This window comes from Strongylocentrotus purpuratus, unplaced genomic scaffold (genome assembly GCF_000002235.5).
Source record: "Strongylocentrotus purpuratus isolate Spur 01 unplaced genomic scaffold, Spur_5.0 spur5_scaffold_21, whole genome shotgun sequence".
Taxonomy (NCBI): domain Eukaryota; kingdom Metazoa; phylum Echinodermata; class Echinoidea; order Camarodonta; family Strongylocentrotidae; genus Strongylocentrotus; species Strongylocentrotus purpuratus.
In genome coordinates this window covers 36909697-36931711 of record NW_022145607.1, presented here as the reverse complement: position 1 = coordinate 36931711, position 22015 = coordinate 36909697, and the positions used below count along the sequence as shown (strand labels likewise).

The following is a 22015-nucleotide window of genomic DNA, read 5'->3' as shown; positions in this document are numbered from 1 at the left end:
TCTTAAAAGAGTTTGCTTCTGGTATACCTACATGAAATACATGCGATTGACTTATATAAACTGTATATCCTTGGTATTACTTTAGATTGTAGCTGAGCCCTTTTCCTTCCTTCTACTTTAGGAAAGAAAGAAAAGGGCAGATTCAAAAGGACAAGGTTGCAGTTTCCATGTGCAATAAATCACTGTCATCAATGCCTTGTTACACAAAGCTTAGTAACTGATCCTATGGTTGATTCATGTGATTGACTGCATTGATCACTATGTGAAATCAATCCCCAAAATAGCAATTGTACAATCAACTGTTAAGCTTTGTGTTATGTGGCCCAGACTTTACCAGTAACAAGTGTATCAATCTGGTACATAGCAAAGCAGGTGTGCAACCAAGAAATACCCCCCCCCCCCATTCTCTAGAGACCTGTCTTCATCAGCTCGAGTTTGCCAAATAACCCACTATTTTAAAGCTTATCTGCCATAGTTTATAGGAGGGATTAGACTGCCCTGCAAGGTCACTGGACAGGTGGTTATCTCATCAACTCAGCTCTCAGTAAACATAAGAAAAAGAGGATCATGGGGGAGCAATGGTCACTGATTAGGCATTGTTTGTTATATAGAGGGCGCAAGTAGCTGCAAGTAGTGCAGTGGGCCTTTAACTATCCCGAATGCAAATTAGCCAATTAATTTGTGTCTTCGTCAGCCCGCAGTAGCAATTAGCAAGATATTTGGTCAAGAAAATATCCCAAGAAATATTGGTCTTGTTTCCAAAATATCCTGCTATTTGGGAAGTAGCGGGCTAATTTGCGTCCGTCCGAGCTAGTTTGTGATGAGCGTATCAGTCGGGTGAAGACCCAATTTCGAGCTTCGTGAAAATAGTGGGTTATTTGGCAAACTCGTGCTGATGAAGACAGGCCTTAGGAGAGCCTTTGGGCGATGGAAAATTAATGATGATGACTTTTTCATAAGGGGTGATTGCTGGAAAGAGCAGAGTATTACATTAGACACGTTGTTTGTACACTCCCGGTGATGTATGTTATCAGGTGATCAAATACACAAATGTGTCCAATGCTCCATGAGAACCCATGCTTATGTGAATAATTTACAGGGTTAGATTGACTTACACTTTGACGTAGGGGTTGACAACAGCCCCAACTCTGGGAGGTGAGAGGTTCTTAGCTTCCTTGATATGAATCTTGAGACTCCCTCCGATCACCTTAGACGGTGGACCCTTCTTCTTGCGCCGTAATGACGTCGACTTGGACCCGCTGGTTCCGTTCTTGTTCTCGTCGAGCAGGGTTTCAAACATGAGGGCTAGGACTATGTCTCCCTTGTAGGAGATGGGCTTGGTCTCGTTAGGTGGAACCTGTGAGGGAAATGGAAGGAATACATTGAAATTGATAATGGAAACAAGGTAACTGATTGTCTAAAGGATTTTTCTTGTACTTTACATTAAATGCTAACCTTCCATAATTCACTTATAGAGGAGGGGATTTTTAGTATACTGCTCCGTTGATTTAGCTAGCATCACTAAGATTTCTACAAGCTCAAAAGCAAGGAAGGGAAGTAGGTCCACAACTTAAGCGGATCTAGTAACAAATATAATCATGATGCTCACATATAGTTTTACTTAATAGGGAGAGAAAAAAGTAACCACATGTATACTATTCTTGATACTATTAAGGCACAACCCAATTCAAGAGTACACTCATATGTAACACATGTAACACCAGGGGGGTGTTTCACACAGACTAAGATCAATTTTAAGTTAGACTTAACTATGGCAGGCCGCTCATGACACTGGTTGCTCTCATCATTGGTCTCTCAATTATGATCTTTAGATAATATTCTATCCTTCAATAAAGAATTATCAAAAAATGTATATTCTGTAGATTTGTGACCATGATTTGTACATCCCTTGAGAGACCAATGACGGTAAATGGTGAGAGCAAACAATGGCATGAATAGCCTGTCACGGTTAAGTCCAATTTAAAGTCGATCTTAGTCTTTGTGAAACACCCCCCAGAACAACCAAATATTCCACTTGTTCTCACCCTTGTCTTGAGTTGATGCCACTTGACCGGATAGCTGGTCAGATCCAGACCGTCTAGGGGGAGCAAAACCTCTCCCAGGAACATGTTGTGTCCAAAGCGATCATAGTGCCAGATAGCCACACTAAGGGTCCTCGTCTCCAGCTCACTCTGGGCGATGGGATACTTCAGATTCTCACTGTAGTTGGGATTGATCGTGCCTTTCTTGGTCCTGGTCTTACGTTTGCTGTTCTTGGACTTGTCTGGCAAGAGATAGGTCTTGATGTACCTATAGAAAACATAAGATTACCATATCAGCTAATGATTGGTGCTCAGCAGAAGCAGATACAGTGCTGGTTAATTCAAGCATTACAGACATGACATTCAGACTTATATCGTTTATTTAAGATAGTTTTATTATTATTAACCTGGCTGTAGCCTAGGCTACCACAGAGCTACCAAGTGTCACGCATTTTGAGGGTCTGAAAACACTCTCAGGCACGACGCGCATGCGCGATTTCGAAAAAATGCTCTACGTACGTTATCCCCTCGCCCGCGCGCCGAGTCATGAAAATGTCACGCATAGCTGATCTTTGAACTTGGCATATCTTCATTTCTACCAGGTACCCATTTACCTCACCTGGTTGGAAAGTGGCAAATGTAGATTAATATCTTGCCACAGGACGTAATGCTTTGACAGAGATTTGAACCCTGAACCTTATGCTTCAAAGTCCATCTGCCTATGCACTACAACTACACAAACTGCCTGAGAATACCAATAAACTTACGGATCTGACTTGTTTATTGATAGGGATTTGAACCCTGGACCTTATGCTTCAAAGTCCATGGACCTATCCACTTCAACTACAAAAGCTACCAAAAAATACTAATAAACTTACGGATCTGACTTGTTCTTCTTAGCGTCGATGGGGACCAGGTCCCGACAGCCACCAATCTTGACCTCGAAGACATTGGTCTTGAAGTTGTACCCCAGGCCAAAGCTGACGTCCCCTGTGATGGGGTACTTGCCGTAGAACTCTTCCCCTGTGCTGTAGAGGCTGGTCAGGCTAGACGAACTACCCTGCTCATACGATAGAAGGAAGAATAGAGAAATACATCAAGAAAACTTGTCTTAATCAAAATAATAAAGAGGCTGCGTTGTGACAACTAATTCTGAAGGTATATGTTTTATGAAGTGAATTTCATTACTGTGACTCTGCATGTATGATTTTTTTTTTTTTTTATAAATATCACTCGATATCAAATATCAATTTTTTTGGTCAGTGTTATTAAGAGCAGGATTCTTAAATGATGTTTTGCCTCACTGATTTTTTATATATTTTTTTTATTTCTTGGAACCTCTAGTTTGTAGTCCCTGTCACTAGCCCTTCTCTTCTCTCTCTCCTCCCCTTCCTTTTTTTTTAATTTCACATTTTTCAATAAAATACCATCACATTTCTGTAAAACTAAAGATATTATCACTTTCCAACAAGAAACAATTGCATATCTGAATTTCTGTTTCATGAGGCAAAGAAAATTTTACAAAATTATCCCTACACGTTCGTAATGCAATGTTGTACAATGGTTTATGTGTTTGTAAAGTGATTTCAAGTCTAGATATGCTTGTCACTATGTTAATAAAGTTGCTACCTCTTACAGCTCTACAAAATTATATCTTCAAACAGTACCAGCTCTGCAAATCACTTACTGACATCAAGAGCCATATTCCGACAACCCCATACAAAGATCTAGTTGTCAAATCTACATTGCTTACTACACATAGAATAGCCGCGTAAAGTGGGCCTGGTATAGCCCTGGTTAATACCATCATACAGGCGTGCAACATAGAACATACATGTGAATGTATTAATTTTTCTGATTGTTGAATTGATTCAATGTAACCCACGGCTACTACAATTCATTTTATATTAAACTATATCATACTGTATGTATGAATGTGCATGTATGTTTGTCTAGTTACCTAACAACCTTAGAACATAAAACAGAACATAAAACACCCCCACTTACATGCAGTTAATCTGCTTTAGAAAGCCAAAAGGGCAGAACTACAATATCATGCCCTTCTACCTCTCTGCAGTCAAAATATTATATTTCACAACAACGACATAAAACACAAATACGACTTCAAACTAAGTGTCCACTCAAGAACTCTTAAACTGAGACACAAGTTCCTCACAAACACAACAAGTAGATGCTGACCGGACTAACAACATAATGTACACATAGACATATATGCTAATATTATAGTATTACTAATTAGCCTACAGATAATTAAAAAAAAGTCTACTATGCATTTCAATTGCCATATTGCCATGCACCCTGTGGAGTTTTGAATTTACAAAACCTACCTGTTGTACCCACTGATAGTTCTTAAAGAAACCAAAATAAGAAGAAAAAAATGGAGTAAAATCTGATGAAAAAATATTAACATTTAAATTTTTTAACGATCACTTCATGAAGTGGCAACAAAAGCCGGGGTAATAACATGATTGCAGGGCCCTCAGGGAGAGCAGTATAAATCTTGATGAGGTTACCCTCGGAAAAAAGACATATATTATTATTATTATAACTGTATAACTATTCACTAGATTGCTTTCAAGATTTAAAGTTGATATGTTTCGATTGAAAAGTAATCTCAGCTTCTAATTCTCACTGTAGAAAGTGTTGTCCCTGTTTGTTATTTTGAGGTTGGGTCTAAATTATGTTATATAAAATAATATTGTTAAGTATTGTAACTGACAGGGCCTATATTTGAAAGCTGGCTCACTAAGTCCTAGAAAACAAAAACAACATAGATTACAACAACAACAAAAAACACACACAATCAGATCCATGAACTTTAGTAGGGGTGCTGTGAAAATCACTAGCATAATCAATGTGCTGATTAGAATAACTCTGAAACGTGCCAATTCATTTCTTTAGTATAAAAAATTGTTTTATAATACACATCAGGCTATAAACTTTAACTTATCCTAGTGTTACTGATTTGTGCAAAAACAAAAAACAAAAAGGTTAGTAAGAGATTACCTAACCAGAAATGTATAGATACTAAACAAGTGCCACAACAATCTATAAAAAGATGATTTTATACCTTTTGGGATCTTCTCTTTTCTCTTGTCTGATAAGAGGGAGGGTAAAAATATGAAGTTGATGTCACATTTTTTCAAATTCCTTGGGGTAGTTGGCAAAAGTTATGAAAATTGGTGCAAATCTACAAGCATTTGTGATGTGGCCAGCTTTTCAAGGTATGCTTTGCAATAGCCCTGATATAACAATCCTGTGTGGTGTACTCTCTAATTTACATACCTGTCTGCCCCCCCCCCCCCCCCCCCCCCCGTTTAAAAAAAAAGAGTAAGCAAAATGGTGGTCATCACTAGACAATACATACGCAAATGGACATTTGAAATTATAATTATATTGATTTATGAACAGCAAGGTGATGTTTGAAGTTCCTGGTTAAACTTTAACTGAATAGGCCATTTTCGTAATGTAACCAAATTTAGTACATAAGTCTACGTGAGGTGCCTTAATACGAATTATTCCATTCACCTGATAAGAATAATAGTATTTCAATAGTCAGAATGCAAACTGCATATATTAATTGTTGCTAGGTAGATCAAGCTATAATGTTTGTCCTACCTGGCAACAACTAACATATCCAGTTCGGATTCTGTCTACTGAAATACTATTATTTGTATCAGGTGAATGAAATAGTTTGTATCGAGGCACTTTACCACCAAGACGTATGCATTAAATTTGGTTACATTACGAAAATAGCCTATTGACAAGGTACCCCTTTCCAACCCATTCAAGAGGTTAATACTGGATAGGAGTAGAATCTTTTTATGATTTCCTAACAGGCACACAAGAAAAAAGGCTCTGCTCCTATCAAGTATCAACCTCTGCAAATCAATAGACTGCTTTACTAACATATTCAAATTTCAAGAATACTTTAAAAAACAAAGGTTGTTCTTGACAACCTGACAGCTTGCCTATAACTTTCCCGACATAGCAACAAGTAATGTATGCAGGGTAGATTTCAAGTATTGAAGTTCATTCATTTATATCAAGTTAATGGAATATCTTGTCACTATACATGTAGGTCCACAGGAAAGGAACATCCATACATTTGAGTATGTAAGTAAACCGGTCATTTGCTAATGTTACATGTAGGGTTATCTTCATGGAACAGCAATAGATGGAGATGCAAATTATTAATATGATATTTTTCAAAACATAAAGTTAAAGGGAACTATGTGTGATGAAGCATTTTCACATGGCACAATTACAAGTGATGATGATGACCTGAAATGGAAGTGTTCAATTAATAATTTATACATGAGATGATGGCAGGGTTTTGTAAATCCATGGTCACATGAGGCATTATTTTAGATTGTAATGATGTCTTCTACACTTTACAGTGGCACTGCTGTACTAGTTAGTGCTAACCCTACCTTATGCAGCATATTCTTCTTTGATAATCTCTTTTCGACTGGGGAGGTCACGCTGCTTGTTGATGATCGAGATGTGAACTTTGACAATGATTCCGTTTTCCCTAAAGATTTGAATTCCTCGTTGAGCGATGACACCGTCGTCCTTTGGTCTCCCTCCGGAACTCTTGGCGCTCGTGGGGGAATTTCAATGTCAACCTCGATTGTAACAGCTGCAGGTTTGTCTAAGTTTGGATCTACTTGTACATCAGGGACTGTTCGAAGCTCTTCTTTGGAAGGAGCTCTGCCCGCATGCCCATTAGACTTGGAGGTTCCTTTGGCAGGATCTTGATCAGCAGTCACTGCGTCTGAGCTCGTAACGAGCTGACCATTGCGATAGGTTACCCACTGTCCTGTGTTGGGGTCCTGAAGCAGATAGGAGGCGATGAGGAGCACAGAAGAAGAGCATTGGTGAAGACCACAGGTGGTGTTCCAGTGTGATAAAGAGATAGGATGGGATCAAATCTTGAGAACCAGTGGAGGGTGGTGGAAGCTATAGAGTCTGGTTAGTGATTCTCTACAGTGTGTCGGAGAACAAAGACTGGCCAAAGACACAGGTTTATGATGGATGGATACAATCTCTAGTGCTTCCTGAAGACCCCATTGTTAGGTGCAGATGGTGCTACAATGGTGTTAGTGCAGAGTACATTCATATGGTGCAGCGATGTGAAGTTAAATTATCAACTGAGGTACATGTACACATACACAATATGGTTGTACATGAATTTAATGGAGTGGGGATAGGGGTGGGGTGAGGGTGAGGTTGGGTGAGGGCGAGGGTAGGGGTGGGTGTGGGTTAGGTTATGCAGTTATATGAATTCATCTTTATGTATTAGTGTTTAACCCTTAATATAAAAATAAAAACCTGGCATCTATTCACAACACTTAAATAATGTGTCCAATTTCTACAGTAGAGCCTGAATGTACACATCTAGAGGGACTTTTAAGTGTTTTCAAGAGGAAGATAAGCAGGTCCAAAACAACCATTTCCTAAAATTCACCTCTTTTTTTTCTTCAAATTTCTGAGTCATAGGTAAATTAAATACCTATTTTTGTTTAAAAACATTCCATCATCTGTATAAGCTATTCAATAGCATTGATTTGATAACATTGAAAGCAGTTTTCATTATTCATTTCTTTGGGGAAACTATACTTTATAATATCAGCCCAAAATGTAACCTTTGGAAGATAGAAGTAGTTCATAATTTTAGTAATTATACACATTGTAAATGATCAAAAGACATCAGGAAATGCTTTGGATGATTTACCAAAACAAATACCTTCTGTGTGTTTTATTAATGAACGTAGAGACCTAAACAGTTACTTAAAAATAAACCATATCTGTACATTGCATATTAGATGTACATTGATTTTTCTTGTGAACTGTAAATTCAATCGTTAACCTCCATTTGATATGAATAGATGTTATCAGACCACAAAAGGCAGTATCATTGAAAATCATTATCGTAATATCAATGTAATAATGTATAGATTGAAGAATAATAATGAGATCTAGAATTAAAATCTACCCACCCAAATTATGGTACATAAATACAGAAATTAACAGACATTAATTGGATATTAAAGTAGAACTACACTTTGAGACCTACCAATTACCAACAAGTATGCCCTTGGTATTCAGCAAGCATCTTCGAGTGTCACTTCATTTTTCTATCAGTATTGTCAGACTTGTGTAGTGTTTCACAAAGACTACTACTTAGACTTAATTTGGACTTTAACTATGGCAGGCCATTCATGCCAGGGGTTGCTCTGGCTCACCATTGGTCTCTCAAGGGGCGACACAAATCTACAGAATTTACATTTTTTGATAGTTCACTGTTGAAGAAAAGAAGGGGAAATTCACGATGTGTATGTCCTTTGATAAACCAATGCCAGGAATGGTTAGAGGAACTAGGTAGTGGAATGAACCGCCTGCCACAGCTCAAGTCCAAACTCTAGTTAATCTTACTCTTTGTGAAACACTCCCCAGGTCTTTATGTCAGCTCGACAATTTTAAGTATACTGGAACTAAAATAATTGTTAGTCTTCTACATGATAGTTAAATTCGCTACTCCTACTGACTTACTTGAATTTACTTTGGTATTAATTAGGTAACTTTTGATATGAATACTAACGTGCTGGTTTCATGGCTATTTCTACCTACTGATGGTTGAGACGATGTTCTTCAAAAAGAGAAATATGACATACCAACGTTCCCGTGACATAGAACCCACGAGAAGTCCACTGATCGTTCACTACATTCACCTTAACACAAGAATTAACAAAAGATTTGCCACATGCACAGTTCATGAGAAATTGAAAGACAATTTCAAAAGTGAGAAGTAAATAACAAAACAACAACAATAACAACAGCATGAAATATCCACAGTAGAACATCTACAGTATTACATGTAACCTGCACAAGTATGTTTAGATTACTGTACAAGAAATTAGTTTCTGTTTACAAATGGGTGCCCTGTATGATCACTTTAGATTTTTTTAAGATGTGTAATAAACAATATCCAATGTAATGCATAATTTTGTTTTGGAGCCTGAAGGGCTATGTAGTATGTAGTCTAAAACAGATTAGAAGAATTGTAAGTTCCAAGATTTTGCTGTCTTCTCAAAAGAGAGCCGGTAGACAAACTATATCTTCTCCTGACGATGAATAGTCAACCTGTTCGAAACGTCGAGCCACTCCTACTACCCATCCTCTCCCAGCAGTGCTATAGTTCTCCTTAAAACTATAAGTGAAAAAAGACTACCAACAGTCCTTTTCAGGACTACATACACTCAAGAAAGAAAGATTACTGACAGTCCTTTCCAGGTTTCCCTAATCCTCCCCTTCTCTCACATGGTGCAACCGCAAGCCTACTGTATATAAAACTAAATCTATACGGTAATATCAAGGAAATGTATTTTTTGGAGAAACTGCTTGATTTTTATTATCAATCAACCCCACAAGGGGTAATAAAATAGACTATTGAGAGTCAGGCATGGATATAGTACCAAGGCAATAATCATATCAAGGATCAGGGAAGAATTTGAGCTGTGGTAATGCTGCGTACAGTAATAATACTAGTAATAATGAAATTGGGGTCTTGTATAGCTCTCATATCTGGGATACTTTACACTCCTGGCGCTCCACCGTCCTTATATTTTATTATTATGCACGGCTACTATTACAGTGCTCTAGCATTTCAAGGGAATATTTTCTAGGGGATTCCCGTTTACTTCACCTGTGTGGAGAGTGGCAAATGTAGATTAATGTATTCCCAAAGGACATTGGCCATGACAGGGATTTGAACCCTGTACTGCATAGTCCAGGGACTTACCCACTAGACCATAACACCTCCATTATTTACTTAGCAGGAGTAAGAATATTCAGACACCAGAACAACAATTCTATATCTCATTTACTAACCTTCTGCAATCCTCCTTTCCTAGATGATCCAAACAGACCTACATGTCGGAGAGTAATTATCCCTCGTTCCTCCCTATTGGAAACGAAATCCTCCTCCTCCCTGACAAGACATGGTTCCTCTGAGCACTCTACTGCCCCTCCTCCTGAGGAAGACTCAAACTCTGCCATCTCTCTTACAACAGGGAGGTGTCGTGCTGAGTGGAGCTGTATTTCATGCCCCAGAAGGATTTTCCCTTTCCTCATCATCATTGGTTCCAGTTGGTCTTGTTTGGCGAATTCTCCTTGAGGTCCATCCTGAAATTCCTCGGCTTGGTAGGCAATTCTCACAGGGGTCTGTTCTGGAAGGGATGTCGCCTCTTCACAGAACCTTCTTTTAGATTCTTGAATACTGTCCAATGTGGTCTCAGCCACCTTTCTTACTTCGTGTAGAGAATCTGGAGGAAGCACTATCTCATCAACTTTGAGTGCTAGAAGGGACTCCAATAAAATTCCTTGGTTTGATAGAGGTGCTTTTGTTATGGGTGCTATCCCGGATTGTGTACTACTTTCTTCACCAAGAGAGAGCAGCTTGGCATTACCAGATTGGTGGAGATCTTTCTCATCCATCTGGTTTAGAGAAGCTGCAGATTTTATCTGTTCTTCATGGATCCCTTTTGACATTTTCTCATCTTGATTGCCAGGCTTGTACAGTTGAGGTCTCACACTGTCCTCTCCTACTTTTTTTCTTTCCAGGACCTTCTTGACGTGATGAGCAACCGTTTTCTTCTTTTGTGAGACCCTTTTATAATGCAATCCATCAGATCTTTCTTCTTGTTTCTGATCCTTTTCCTGCCGAATCGACATGTCCTCTTTGCTGTCTTTGACCTCTCTGTGAACCAAACTTGAACTGCTTGTACCAAGAGGAGGGTCGAGATATGTATCACTGCTCTCCATTTGTCTAACTTCATCTTCTCCTTTGCTTTCATCTTGGCTGTTGTCTCCCTTTGGAGGAAGAGTTGAAGCATCACCTATGTTAACTGCATGTATGCTCCTCTGTTCTTCACCTAGATCTTGAAAGGTTTCAGGCTTTTCTCCATTCATCTGCAGAGGTTCCTCAGGAGGCACAGGTTGAAGTGCACAACATTTATCAGCTACAACCGTTGTAGATTCTAATCTCTCAGACTGCTCTAGATCTGGTAGAGACATCTCCTCTTCACACAAAGACTCTGAGATGCTGGTCATCGTGTCTTCAGCCATTTGTCTTACTTCGACCAAAGGATCTTCTGGAAGCATCATTTCATTAGGCTTTAGTGCCAGCAGGGGCACCATTTCCGAGCTTAATTCCAATGCTTCCTCTACAGGCTTTTCTTGAGATTTGATTGCACCCAGTATTGTGCTTTCACCATCAGGAAACCCTATGGATTCTGATTCTTCATCGACATCGTCCTGCTCTGCACACGACTTCTGTTCAGGATCAACATCTATGGCATGAACTTCATCATGCTGGTGTAGTAACTTTGGAAGTATCAGAGATTCTACTGGTCCTTCCATTACCATAACCTGGGGTTCTGAAGGATTAACCATGACAGCCTCCCCACTGCTGACTTCTTCTACAGTCTGCTTCAGTTCAACCTTCCTGGTTGGTGGTTCTTCCTCTTGGACATTTTCTGTCCTCTCAGTATCGTCTTCTTCTCCTGGACCCTTGGTACCAAGCTCTGATTCCACTTTGGGTGGACCAGTCCCGCGGATATCAAACTGCGTCACTCCGAGATCTCCATTCTTGCCAGACTCCTGCACAGAGGCAAACCAGCAAACACTGTCTTGAGAACATTCTTTAGGAATGTTTTCCATGCAGCATTCTTGATGAATCCAATGATGTAAAGAGAAGCAGATATGGGAGGAAGAGTTCCTTGGACAATCATGCAATCCATGAGATCAACAAGCAAATCCCCTCCCACAAAAATTACATACACATAAATATGGATGATCGCCACAATGCCATGCCTACACATGCAGATCATAAGATATTCTTCAGTGTCATATATTGGAAAGAAGAGAGATGGTCCAAAGAGTGCCAACCAAAGCCGATAGACTACTTGATCTGATCAACACATTCATCAACAATTCAGGGATCAACTTAGGCAAAAATATAAATTATGTAGCACAAATTATGTACTAATACCTTTAGTCATAAAACTCTGTAAATAGACAATTTTTCATTAGATACATACAAAGGAATGCAAAGTTGAAGCTTACCCGTTTGTGTTGAAATGAGAAAACAAGATAAAGTATGATAATTTTTGTTCTTCTTGTTTGCCTCATCTTCCAAAGTAGTGCTGTTTATGTGATATTCAATAGAAATACTCAGTATCACACTTACAAGATAACACTATGCATATGAAGTGGATACAAATGATTGACATTTTTTATAGTTCAGATTGAAAACAAACTGAAAAGCCAAGCATTATTCAGAGCACTTTACTACAGTTTCAAAGCAATACCTTGAATAATTCTTGACTTAATTTCAACTCTCTGATGGGCCCGGCCCCTGTGAGGTCCGTCATGATCTTGATGGTGGCTGTGGATGGTTCAGGCTGTCCAGGTGAAGCCGAAGCTCCCGCTTCCAGACTGCTGTCAAAGGCCACTGGCACATCAGGGTCGGCAGTAGCAGGGGATCTCTCTGGCTTCAAAGGTGCCATTGCTCCTTCTGCAGAGTCCTGTACTTCTGGCTGCATGGCTGATACTGTGACTCGAGGAGAGTCCTCTCCTTTGCCTGTGCGAATCTCTTCTTGCATTTGTCGCTTAGCTCCAATGAGAACCTGCTGAACAACTCCAGAAGCAGTTGCCAACAGTAGCCCTTCCTCTGTTTCACGGAGCGCCAGATTGTCCAACTCACTTCTTTCAATTTTGGGCCCATTGAAGGAAGACTTCATGCCATCCAAAGTATCATCTTCGTGACAGATGACCTGCTGTTTCTGATCAACAGCCGTTTCCTTCAAGGAATCACTGGGCTCATTCTCAATTACTGCATTTGTCGTGATGACACAAGCCTCCACCATTTCATCTTGAGATTCTCCAAGACTTGACTGGTCAACTTCACAGAAGGAGACATAGCTCTTCCTAATTTCCAACTCTTCTTCCTCTACACTAGTTCCCTCCTCATTAACAGGAAGTTGGGAAAACTCAGGGTTCTGGGTAGAAAACTCCAAAGTTTGGTGGATTTCTTCATCATCCTAGGATATGGAGAGAGAGACGAAAATACACAAAAACTGGTTGCTTCAGTCTATTCTATCCAAAACAGGAATTTTTTTCTTTGAATCTTCTTTAATAGATGTAGCTTAAAGCAGTTTTTGGCATGACAGTGAAAGTTGAAGATATATATAGTTGACGATAACGAAAATGCCTTGCAACATTTGTGAAGCCGAACAATGAATGCATTATGTTGTTTTGAATTTTGTGGATGAGCAACCAGTTAGTGCGTACAAACCTCTCTCTAGGAACATACCAGCAGGGATACATACAAAGAGACAAACAAAAAAACGGCAAAAGCAGCAAGAAGAGAAGAGGAGATGAAATTTTAAAATTATCGCCATACCTTTACCAGTCCAAAGTACAGACAGTGGCCTGAAAGAAATGCGACTGCTCACTCTTGGAGATCACTGGAGCGAAGATAGATTCAAAATAAGTAGCCAAAGTTTCTATTCAGTGAAGGATTAATTCTTTCACCTTTCTTGACCCGAAGTGCTCAACCCAATAATGGGGGTATTTATATGCAATTTATTGTTGTGTCCAGTATTAAGGGCTTGAATGAGATGGAATGCTCAATTCAAGGGCTTGTGTGTGCTCTTTGAAAAGATTGATTGTTGTGTCCATCTCCCTATAGCAATTCATCCAAATAAAAATAAAAAGAGGTACTTTGAAAGTATAAGGACAGTTACTATATAAAAATTAAATATTATTATTATTATTACTTTTCAGGAAAATTTTGATGAGTGGTAGTACAGGCACTGGAGGCTCTGTTTAAAAATAAAAAACTGAAACAATTCTTCTCTAATCAGATATAAACCTAAAACGAGCCTCCATTTTCTTCAGTATACAAGTGTAATTACTGCAAACGTTAGGAGCGGATTGTATAAGTCTGAAATAAATTCAAGTTTGTGTCGTGCCCGGTTTTCCAGCAATCAATTATACATTGTTTTGTTTAAGCTGAATTATACGAGCGACAATAAGAATTTTCAAGCAAATGGCATCCCGTGTTTGGAACCTTAAAAGCTTTCAGAGAAATCACATCTGGACCATCAAGGAAAAAGTTTGAGAACCCCTGCCCTAGGCTAGGTGGTACATGTGGTTGTCAAGGGGTTGGTTATCAAAGGGGTAGTTGTCTTGGAGGGGTGGGGGTTGCATAGTCACGCTACCTAAGGTAACTACTTCTGACCGAGAATACTAATTACTTTTTTACATGTCAGTCTGTAGAACTGAATTCATTGATTTTATTTAACAATGATAAGTATCACTTGATGAAGTGTTGCAGCGGCGCACGAAACGTCGTAATCTTTTAGATCCCATGTTGACCATACATTGCGAGACAAACGAATATAACTAGCAATATTATTTTCGATACAACATCCGCAATGAGTAATATATTTAGCATTATGATAAGTATTATTTGTTGTCTTGGTTTCTTCCTACCAAAAATACTTATTTTGATTCAGCATCATATTACCTTACATTAAGCACAACGAGTAGCTTTGAAATCACACCCCTCAGCTCTCTCACTATTCGGGTTGAATTGTAATTCAACAAAAAGGACTCTTTTAGCAGCAGCATCTATATGAATGTGAGCTGTCCTCTAAACTAAACACAAACCCAGCAAATTACTAAAGATTATTTTAGTGTGCACTTGACTAGTATGTGTGAGTATGTATGCAACCATGTATGAGAGAAGTATTTCTTATGAATGTCAAAACATTTGGAAATAAACACAGTATTTCGCATACCAATATTGAAGAGAAGTGGAGTATCATCTCAAAATTTCAGTTCCTTAATTATAATACTTAAATGATACCTACATATTGTTCTAGACTCTAGTAGCATAAAAGGAAGTTTAAATGAAATTTCTTCAGTATACTTTAACAATGTTCCATTTGCATCACACTGTAAGGCTTGACACAGTTGCCAAACTATAAATGGGCTTAAAACATAGTCATCAAAGCTTTCCTTCGAAACAGCAACATGTTCCTGATTTGAACTAATCACTTTTAACGATTTATTTTAGAACCAAAAAATGATTTTATTTTATTTATTTATTTAAAAAAAAAAAATTATATATTTTTTTTACATCGTTTATTTTCTCACAAATCAACTTTTAATGACCCTCAGGATCAAAATTGGCATAGAATTAATTATAGTACACAACTTGGAACACAAGTGAAAGTTTGTAAAAATGAAATGATTTATTACAAGTATATAATGTAGATCCATTACTATAAGCATACCGGTACATTTAACAACAAAATTATGCATACCCTTACCAAGGTTGTATGTTAGGTTGTTAATTATAAATATGTGTAAAAATCATTGTGTTGTTAATAGTTATCCTGAGTTCTGATGATGATGGATTTCAGAAAAAAACAAATTTACACTAAATGATCATGTGGTCTCCAACACCGGTAGACCATTTTTGTAATGTAACCAAATCTAATGCACACGTCTTTGTTAAGTGCCTGGATATAATTATTTCATTCATCTGTTTCAAATAATTTTATTTCAATTGTCAGAATGCGAACTGCGTATTTCAGTTAATGCCAGGTAGGATAAACATTATGGCTTATCCTACCTAACAACATGTAATATATGCATTGTGCAGTCTGACTATCAAAATACATTACAGGTGAATAGAATATTTGTATTGAGGCACTTCACAAAGACGTATGCATTACATTTTGTTACATTACACAAATGGTCTATCATTTTCAGTGAATATTACATCCAACAATATCTCCACATTTTGTTTTATTTTTTTGCTGGTCTAATGATCCTTCTCACTTCATAACAGGCGATTCTGAATTACTTTGACATTGTTTCTTTTAAGATAGCATTCTAACAGCAGAACTCAAGATTTGCTTTGCTGAAAACATATTATTGAGTGCAATGTTGAGTTAGCGATAACAATGTTTTCCCATCAATTAGTTGAACATATGATGTCATACAAATATAACTTCCCGTGCATACATAGAACTGTGAGTGCATGATTAATATATATTGTAAAGTTCATATATCTTTAGCAGTGGGTAAAAAGAGATGAGGAGGCAGTAATGCTCTTGAATAGTCATGAATAAATACTTTATAAATTTCCCTGAAAGCCATTACATGCCCTCTAAGAGTTGAATTTAGCATGTCAGCGAATCCCAAGTTAGATTAGAAAGTACTAAGTATTATAAGAGAGGAAAGACAGACAAATTTTGTTAACCCAATCTACCTCAGAAGGCAAATGCAAATGTAAAATGTCAATGGAGTGCATATGAAAAGGATATAGTTGTGTATAGGCTTGGAAATGTGTTATGCACAATATTCAATAACACAATAAAATTATATGAAATCAATAAACATATTACTTTTACTACTACAATGTAAATTTTGTTTTGAAACCAAAATAGTAGAAGATTTAGAAATGCAGTTTGATTTTTCCGTCTACCAATTGAAATGCTGATTTTCATTTCTTCACAAATATGTTCTTTTTAACATATCTTCTTGATCATCATATCATATTATCAGTTGTTTGCCAGAAATATCTTATACATTTTTTTTTTTTCATTTGCGGAGCAATTTTAGAACTTGAATTCATAAGATCACACACACAAATAATAATGCAATCATTCAGCATCATCATTATCATCATCGCAATCATCATTTTGCAAAGCATGACAGAAATAATATTCTTCTACTTGGGCACCATTACCTTAAACAATGGTTAATGTGTTTAGTCAAGGTTTCAGATCCCCATTACTTTCGCATTTCTTTTCTAAATAATAACCCCCTTTTCCTTTTCCTTGACATAAAAAGGGTATATACTTTGTAGAACAGGACTATTACTGCTACTTTCTTTGAAAAAATAAAAGGTTTTTGTTCAGTTTGTATAGGGTTTTAAATACGGTAAGTCAAATTCTGCAACATTTTTTCCCCTGCATATCTTATATCCTCTTGTTTATTTCTTCCGTCTTAAATCAGGACATAGGTGGATAATAAAGAGAACCCTTTTAAAGCTATCCTTTCAGTTTGTTTCAAGATCGAATCTAGGATAATCTACCAGTCCCTTTAGGTGGCATCATCATCATCATCATCATCATCAACATCATCAACAATCTAGCCAATTCCTGAAAAGATACTTCCAAATTTATATCGCTAATCTTTTAGTCTATCATAATTACAAACTGACATCCCATACACACAAACACACACATCCACTCGTTATCATTATCATCATCTTTATCGACATCCCTCATCCATCGCCATAGCAACCACCACCATCTCTACCACTACCAGCTAGACTTACCCTGTACATGTTAGCTTCCAGGGCCTGTCGATGCAACCTTTCCGAACCACTGTAGTATTCACCTTCACTGAACGATGAGTCACCCTGCAAAAAAAAAATACATGAAAACCTTGTTTAGATACAAGGTGATAAGCCGCCACTTTTTTTTTTACAAAGACTAACATGTAAGTGTTGTACCGCCTCACGTTTCTGTATTTTATAAGACAAGCCAATAAATACGCATAGGACCTTTGCTGTGAGCAGTTGCCATTCATATGTTATAAACATGCTGCAGTTTACTGATTCATATTTGTTCGGGGTCTTGGAAAGGGAAGATTTGTTAGTGATGACGCAGCGAGTTGGCTCAGTCGGTCAAGCCTATGCTTGTCGATCCAAAGATCTCGGGTTTGAATCCCACCCAGGCGGATGACTGAAGCCTGCATTGTGTGTTAACGTGCCCCTCCCCTTGTTCATAGACGGAGGCTATGTTAAGTGGAGAACACTCCGTCCCTCGGATAGGATGTTAAATGGAAGCCCTGTGTAGAGAAGAGTCACTACCTTTGCACGTTAAGAACCCACTGCACTATTCGTATAAGAGTAGGGGGAACCCTGGTGTAGTGGATTACCTGCACACACCCCAGTATAGTACAATAAGAGGTACAATTATGTACTCAAAATGAAGAAAAAAAATGAATATACCAAAGGCCTGACTGAAAAAGTTTTCTTTCCTATTTCTTAGATTTGTTAAATTTATCCTTAAGATCTTAAGTAGGTCTTAATAACTCACTGTATCTTGAATGGCGATGGTTGGTATAGAGGGGTGTCCAGACATACCCCTTCCACCGGACCCACCCCTTCCACCAGACCCGTTAGACCGGTAGCTCCTCTCGTCTTCAGACAGCTCCGCCCCTTGCAAGTTTCTTCTGCTGCCTGCAGGACTGTGGGATTTTCTTGATCTGGACTTCTCATACTGGCTATAATCAGCTGCAAATCAAAAACATATTTGATATTGTCATGAGAATCAGAAAGAGGCTGGTTGCTTGTACATGGCTAATTCCATAAATTAGGGACCCACTTTGTGACATGTCCCTGTTACATAAGGAACCCACACATATTTGTGGCTCTGGGTAAAGACTTAAATAGTGGAGTGAGATTGTAAAATGATTTCCAAGAGTAATATTTCATCCTCATACTTAGAATCACTTAACAATCACACTCCACTATATAAGTCTTTACTCAGAGCCACAAATACGTGTGGGTTCCTTATGTAACAAGGACACCAAAAATTTCACAAAATGGGTCAATAATTTATAGAATTACCCACAAGTATGTCACAACTTTTACCCTCACAGTGCCATAGTCGATTAACTTGCTCAAATTAAAATTCTTGGACAAAAAAAAAGTTTTTTGTTTCCCCCTGAACTTCAGAATAGGCTGATGAAATTTATGGATGTTGATGTGTTGTTCAATTGACTATGAAAAACTCGTCTTTTGGTTTTTGTGCATGTTTGTAAAACTTTATCACACTGTAGTGGTTAAATAAAGGCTTGGTGAAACATCTACCTAGTAGATATTACTTGTGCACTTATATTTAATTTAGAAATGTAGTGATAATCCCATAACAATTTTTCAGAAAACATGTCGTTCAACATCCTTCACTGCTTGATTTGGTATTCAAAAGGATTTAATCCATCGACAGGTACATAACTCGCTCCCCAGCATAACCACATCAAACATGTATGTTCAAGTACGCCATAGAAATGTGTATTCATGTGCCCCTCCTTCCCTCCCCCAAAATAATAAAGACGCAAGAGGTTTTTTTTTTTATTGTCCCTCCCCCCCCCCCCCCCCCCCCACAAGAAAATCCCAGATCTGCCATCACTTTTTTACAGATCTGAACACATTACACTTCTTCCTATTTAAACAGAAACATACTCATAACAAATTATGAAGGGAAAATTGTCACCTGGGAAAAAATTCAATGAAATACAAATAAAAAAAGTACAATTCACAACTCAAAATAAACAAGGAATCATTGTTCACAATGAGAAATAGGAATAACTTCAATATCTATATCCAGATTCTACCAAATGAGTATCTAGTTGTTCTCTCTCTCTCTTTCTTTCTCTCTCTCTCTCTCTCTCATACACACTCAATTTAACTCTATCATTGCCACTTGTATCTACAACAACTTTAAAACGACACATGCAAACATAAAAAAAACAATAACACATACTACACATTTAAGACACTCATAGTGTACCTGTCATATCGAACATGAAAAGCTCGACAACAGTATACAACTCGTTGATAAGGGTGTAGAGACAGACCGCTCATGCAGCCCTCTTAAGGTACCAGGGAGGATCTATTGCATGCAATCTTCTAAGATGACTCCTCAATGAGGGGTAATGCACCAGAGAAAGAGAGAGGTAGGGGGGCCAGGAGCATTGGTAGGAGGTGCAGATACCAGTGGGTGGGTAGATAGAGAGACAGGTGGGTAGGCTGGATGCTTCATCTATAGTACTCTCAGCCACTCAAGACACCGCCCATGGTATACAACACAGGACTAAAAGTGGCTAGGCATTAATCAACTTCACAAGTGGTCTACCTTTTGATTTTTCATCTTTCTAGATATATTCAATCATCATGAAGGATATCTCTTTATAGCAGAACATTTATTTCCTGCTATGGGAGGATTTCCTTGAGTTTCAGTGGGATATAAACGTTCAAATAAGCTAAAGTCAAAGATGAGTTTGGGATAACCAATATTTCATGCTGCACAAGATACCAGTAACAATAAGCTTTGCGAAAAATGATGTCTTTTGTATTTTATGTTTATTTATGTTTCAAAAGATTGTGAGAAGAATCAAAATTCATCAGGGCTTCTTTTGGGGCGACAAATATGTATTTGCTACACAAGATCTTGATGATAAATAATAATCGGAATATGAATGGTTACCATACTTTGGAATGGGAAATATAAGTCCCTAGTTATGTTAAGTATAAATTCATCAATTTGTTATGTTATGTACCGGTATGCCATTACACTTGACATATGGTAAAGGAGAATATATAAATATACACTTGAATATACACAAGGACAAGCTATTCATATCCAACAGTAAAATACAGAATTTGGGGACTGCCATTCAGTAATAAATAATAAACAAGAAACTGAGGGTACCCCTATTGGAGAAGAACATTGCTAAATATGTGATTATTCACCCAATCAAATAATATAAACCAAATAATATCCAAGTATTTATAAGCACCTCCAGTGTGTAGTTCTTGTCATTTTTTAAAACTCAAACAACATTGTACATACCCCCCTCCCCTTTTTGGAATTCTTATACAATCAAGGATATCATGACTTCATTTCTTCTAGTTATATAAATTGTAATAGCTTCAACCACGTTAACATAGAAACTAATTAACATTTGATAATTTGCTTTGAATAAATCAAAATGCTTAGTTTAGTAAACTTTCCCTACACCCTTTTGATGCAATGTATTTTTTCCTCAACTGATATTCCTGCTATTCTCTTTCAAGAAACGCCCACACATTTTATTCAAGGATTTACAATGCACTACCTTCAACTTTTAACACTGTCTCCCCGTTAATACACCTGACTGCATCTCTAAACTTCTTATAACTGTTAAATCCGATAAAAGAATTAAAGGCTTGCAAAATAAAGGAGGGTTGGACATGCAGATTGAGGTGGGACTTGGGAAGTCTGTGAGTTAACGTTTAGCAGGCTTTTACTAAACCACCACCACAATCCATTTCCCATCATGCAGTTACCTCTAATTCTAGAAACAAACAATAACCCAACAAATTTCACAAACACTCAACATGGATAGGTGCGTTCATATTGTTTAAGAAGACATATTTATTTAATTTGTATGAATGCTCCTTGTATGGCTTTAAAGTTGAGAGGCAGAGTGGAAGTGAAAGGATGGGTATCAAATGCTCATGCATCAGAAAGTGGCACTGTTGAATTCATAAGTGGACAAACACCAACAATTATTTTTAAAAAACGGCTGAGTTTTGAAAAATTTGATCTTACTATGAAAAGTTGTGAAGTTAGCTACACACGTTTATGAGCACACTATGAGTTAAAGTGGCAGTTAATTTTGAGCATGGAAAAAGTGTGAACTTTTGGGGGAAACCCGAGGTGCTTGCATGTTTGTTAGTACCATGAACACATATCGTTATTCAATGAATTATGACATGAACTGAAAACAGATATTTTCAGTGTCCTCTTATTCGTATACATTGTGAAAGTAATTCTAATTTTTAAATATTTTCATAGAGTATTTTGAAAAACTGATTGAAAATGAAAACCTGACAAAAATGAGCACGGAACATACTTATAATGTACTAATGACACTTTCAACATACTCAATAATATTTCTTTCAAAACATTCCTACACTCTTTCTTAACTATATCGGTGGATTCAAGTATATCTATACAAAATGGAAGCACCAAAATCTATGATTGGAAGCAGATGTTAATAGCTCTTAACAGACCATCAATACAATTTTACTG

At 37.6% G+C, this 22015-nt stretch overlaps 1 protein-coding gene across 11 annotated transcripts in view; it reads right to left on the bottom strand.

Moving 5' to 3' along the window:
- The window catches only part of LOC752828, an 80891-nt gene that overhangs the window by 6436 nt on the left and 52440 nt on the right, over positions 1 to 22015 (bottom strand). For 5 of the 11 annotated variants that reach the window (XM_030994706.1, XM_030994703.1, XM_030994707.1 and 2 more), the window contains 10 exons: positions 18254 to 18450; positions 17488 to 17571; positions 12437 to 13168; positions 9957 to 11726; positions 8741 to 8797; positions 6497 to 6898; positions 5134 to 5160; positions 2921 to 3102; positions 2046 to 2310; positions 1116 to 1357 (listed from right to left, as the gene is read on the bottom strand). In XM_030994706.1, the coding sequence (XP_030850566.1) occupies positions 1116 to 1357; positions 2046 to 2310; positions 2921 to 3102; positions 5134 to 5160; positions 6497 to 6898; positions 8741 to 8797; positions 9957 to 11726; positions 12437 to 13168; positions 17488 to 17571; positions 18254 to 18450 (3958 nt within the window). Of the gene's footprint in view, positions 1 to 1115; positions 1358 to 2045; positions 2311 to 2920; positions 3103 to 4390; positions 4412 to 5133; positions 5161 to 6496; positions 6899 to 8740; positions 8798 to 9956; positions 11727 to 12436; positions 13169 to 17487; positions 17572 to 18253; positions 18451 to 19729; positions 20837 to 22015 lie in introns of those variants that run through there. The other 6 variants (XM_030994714.1, XM_030994705.1, XM_030994708.1 and 3 more) reach the window with 6 other exon arrangements.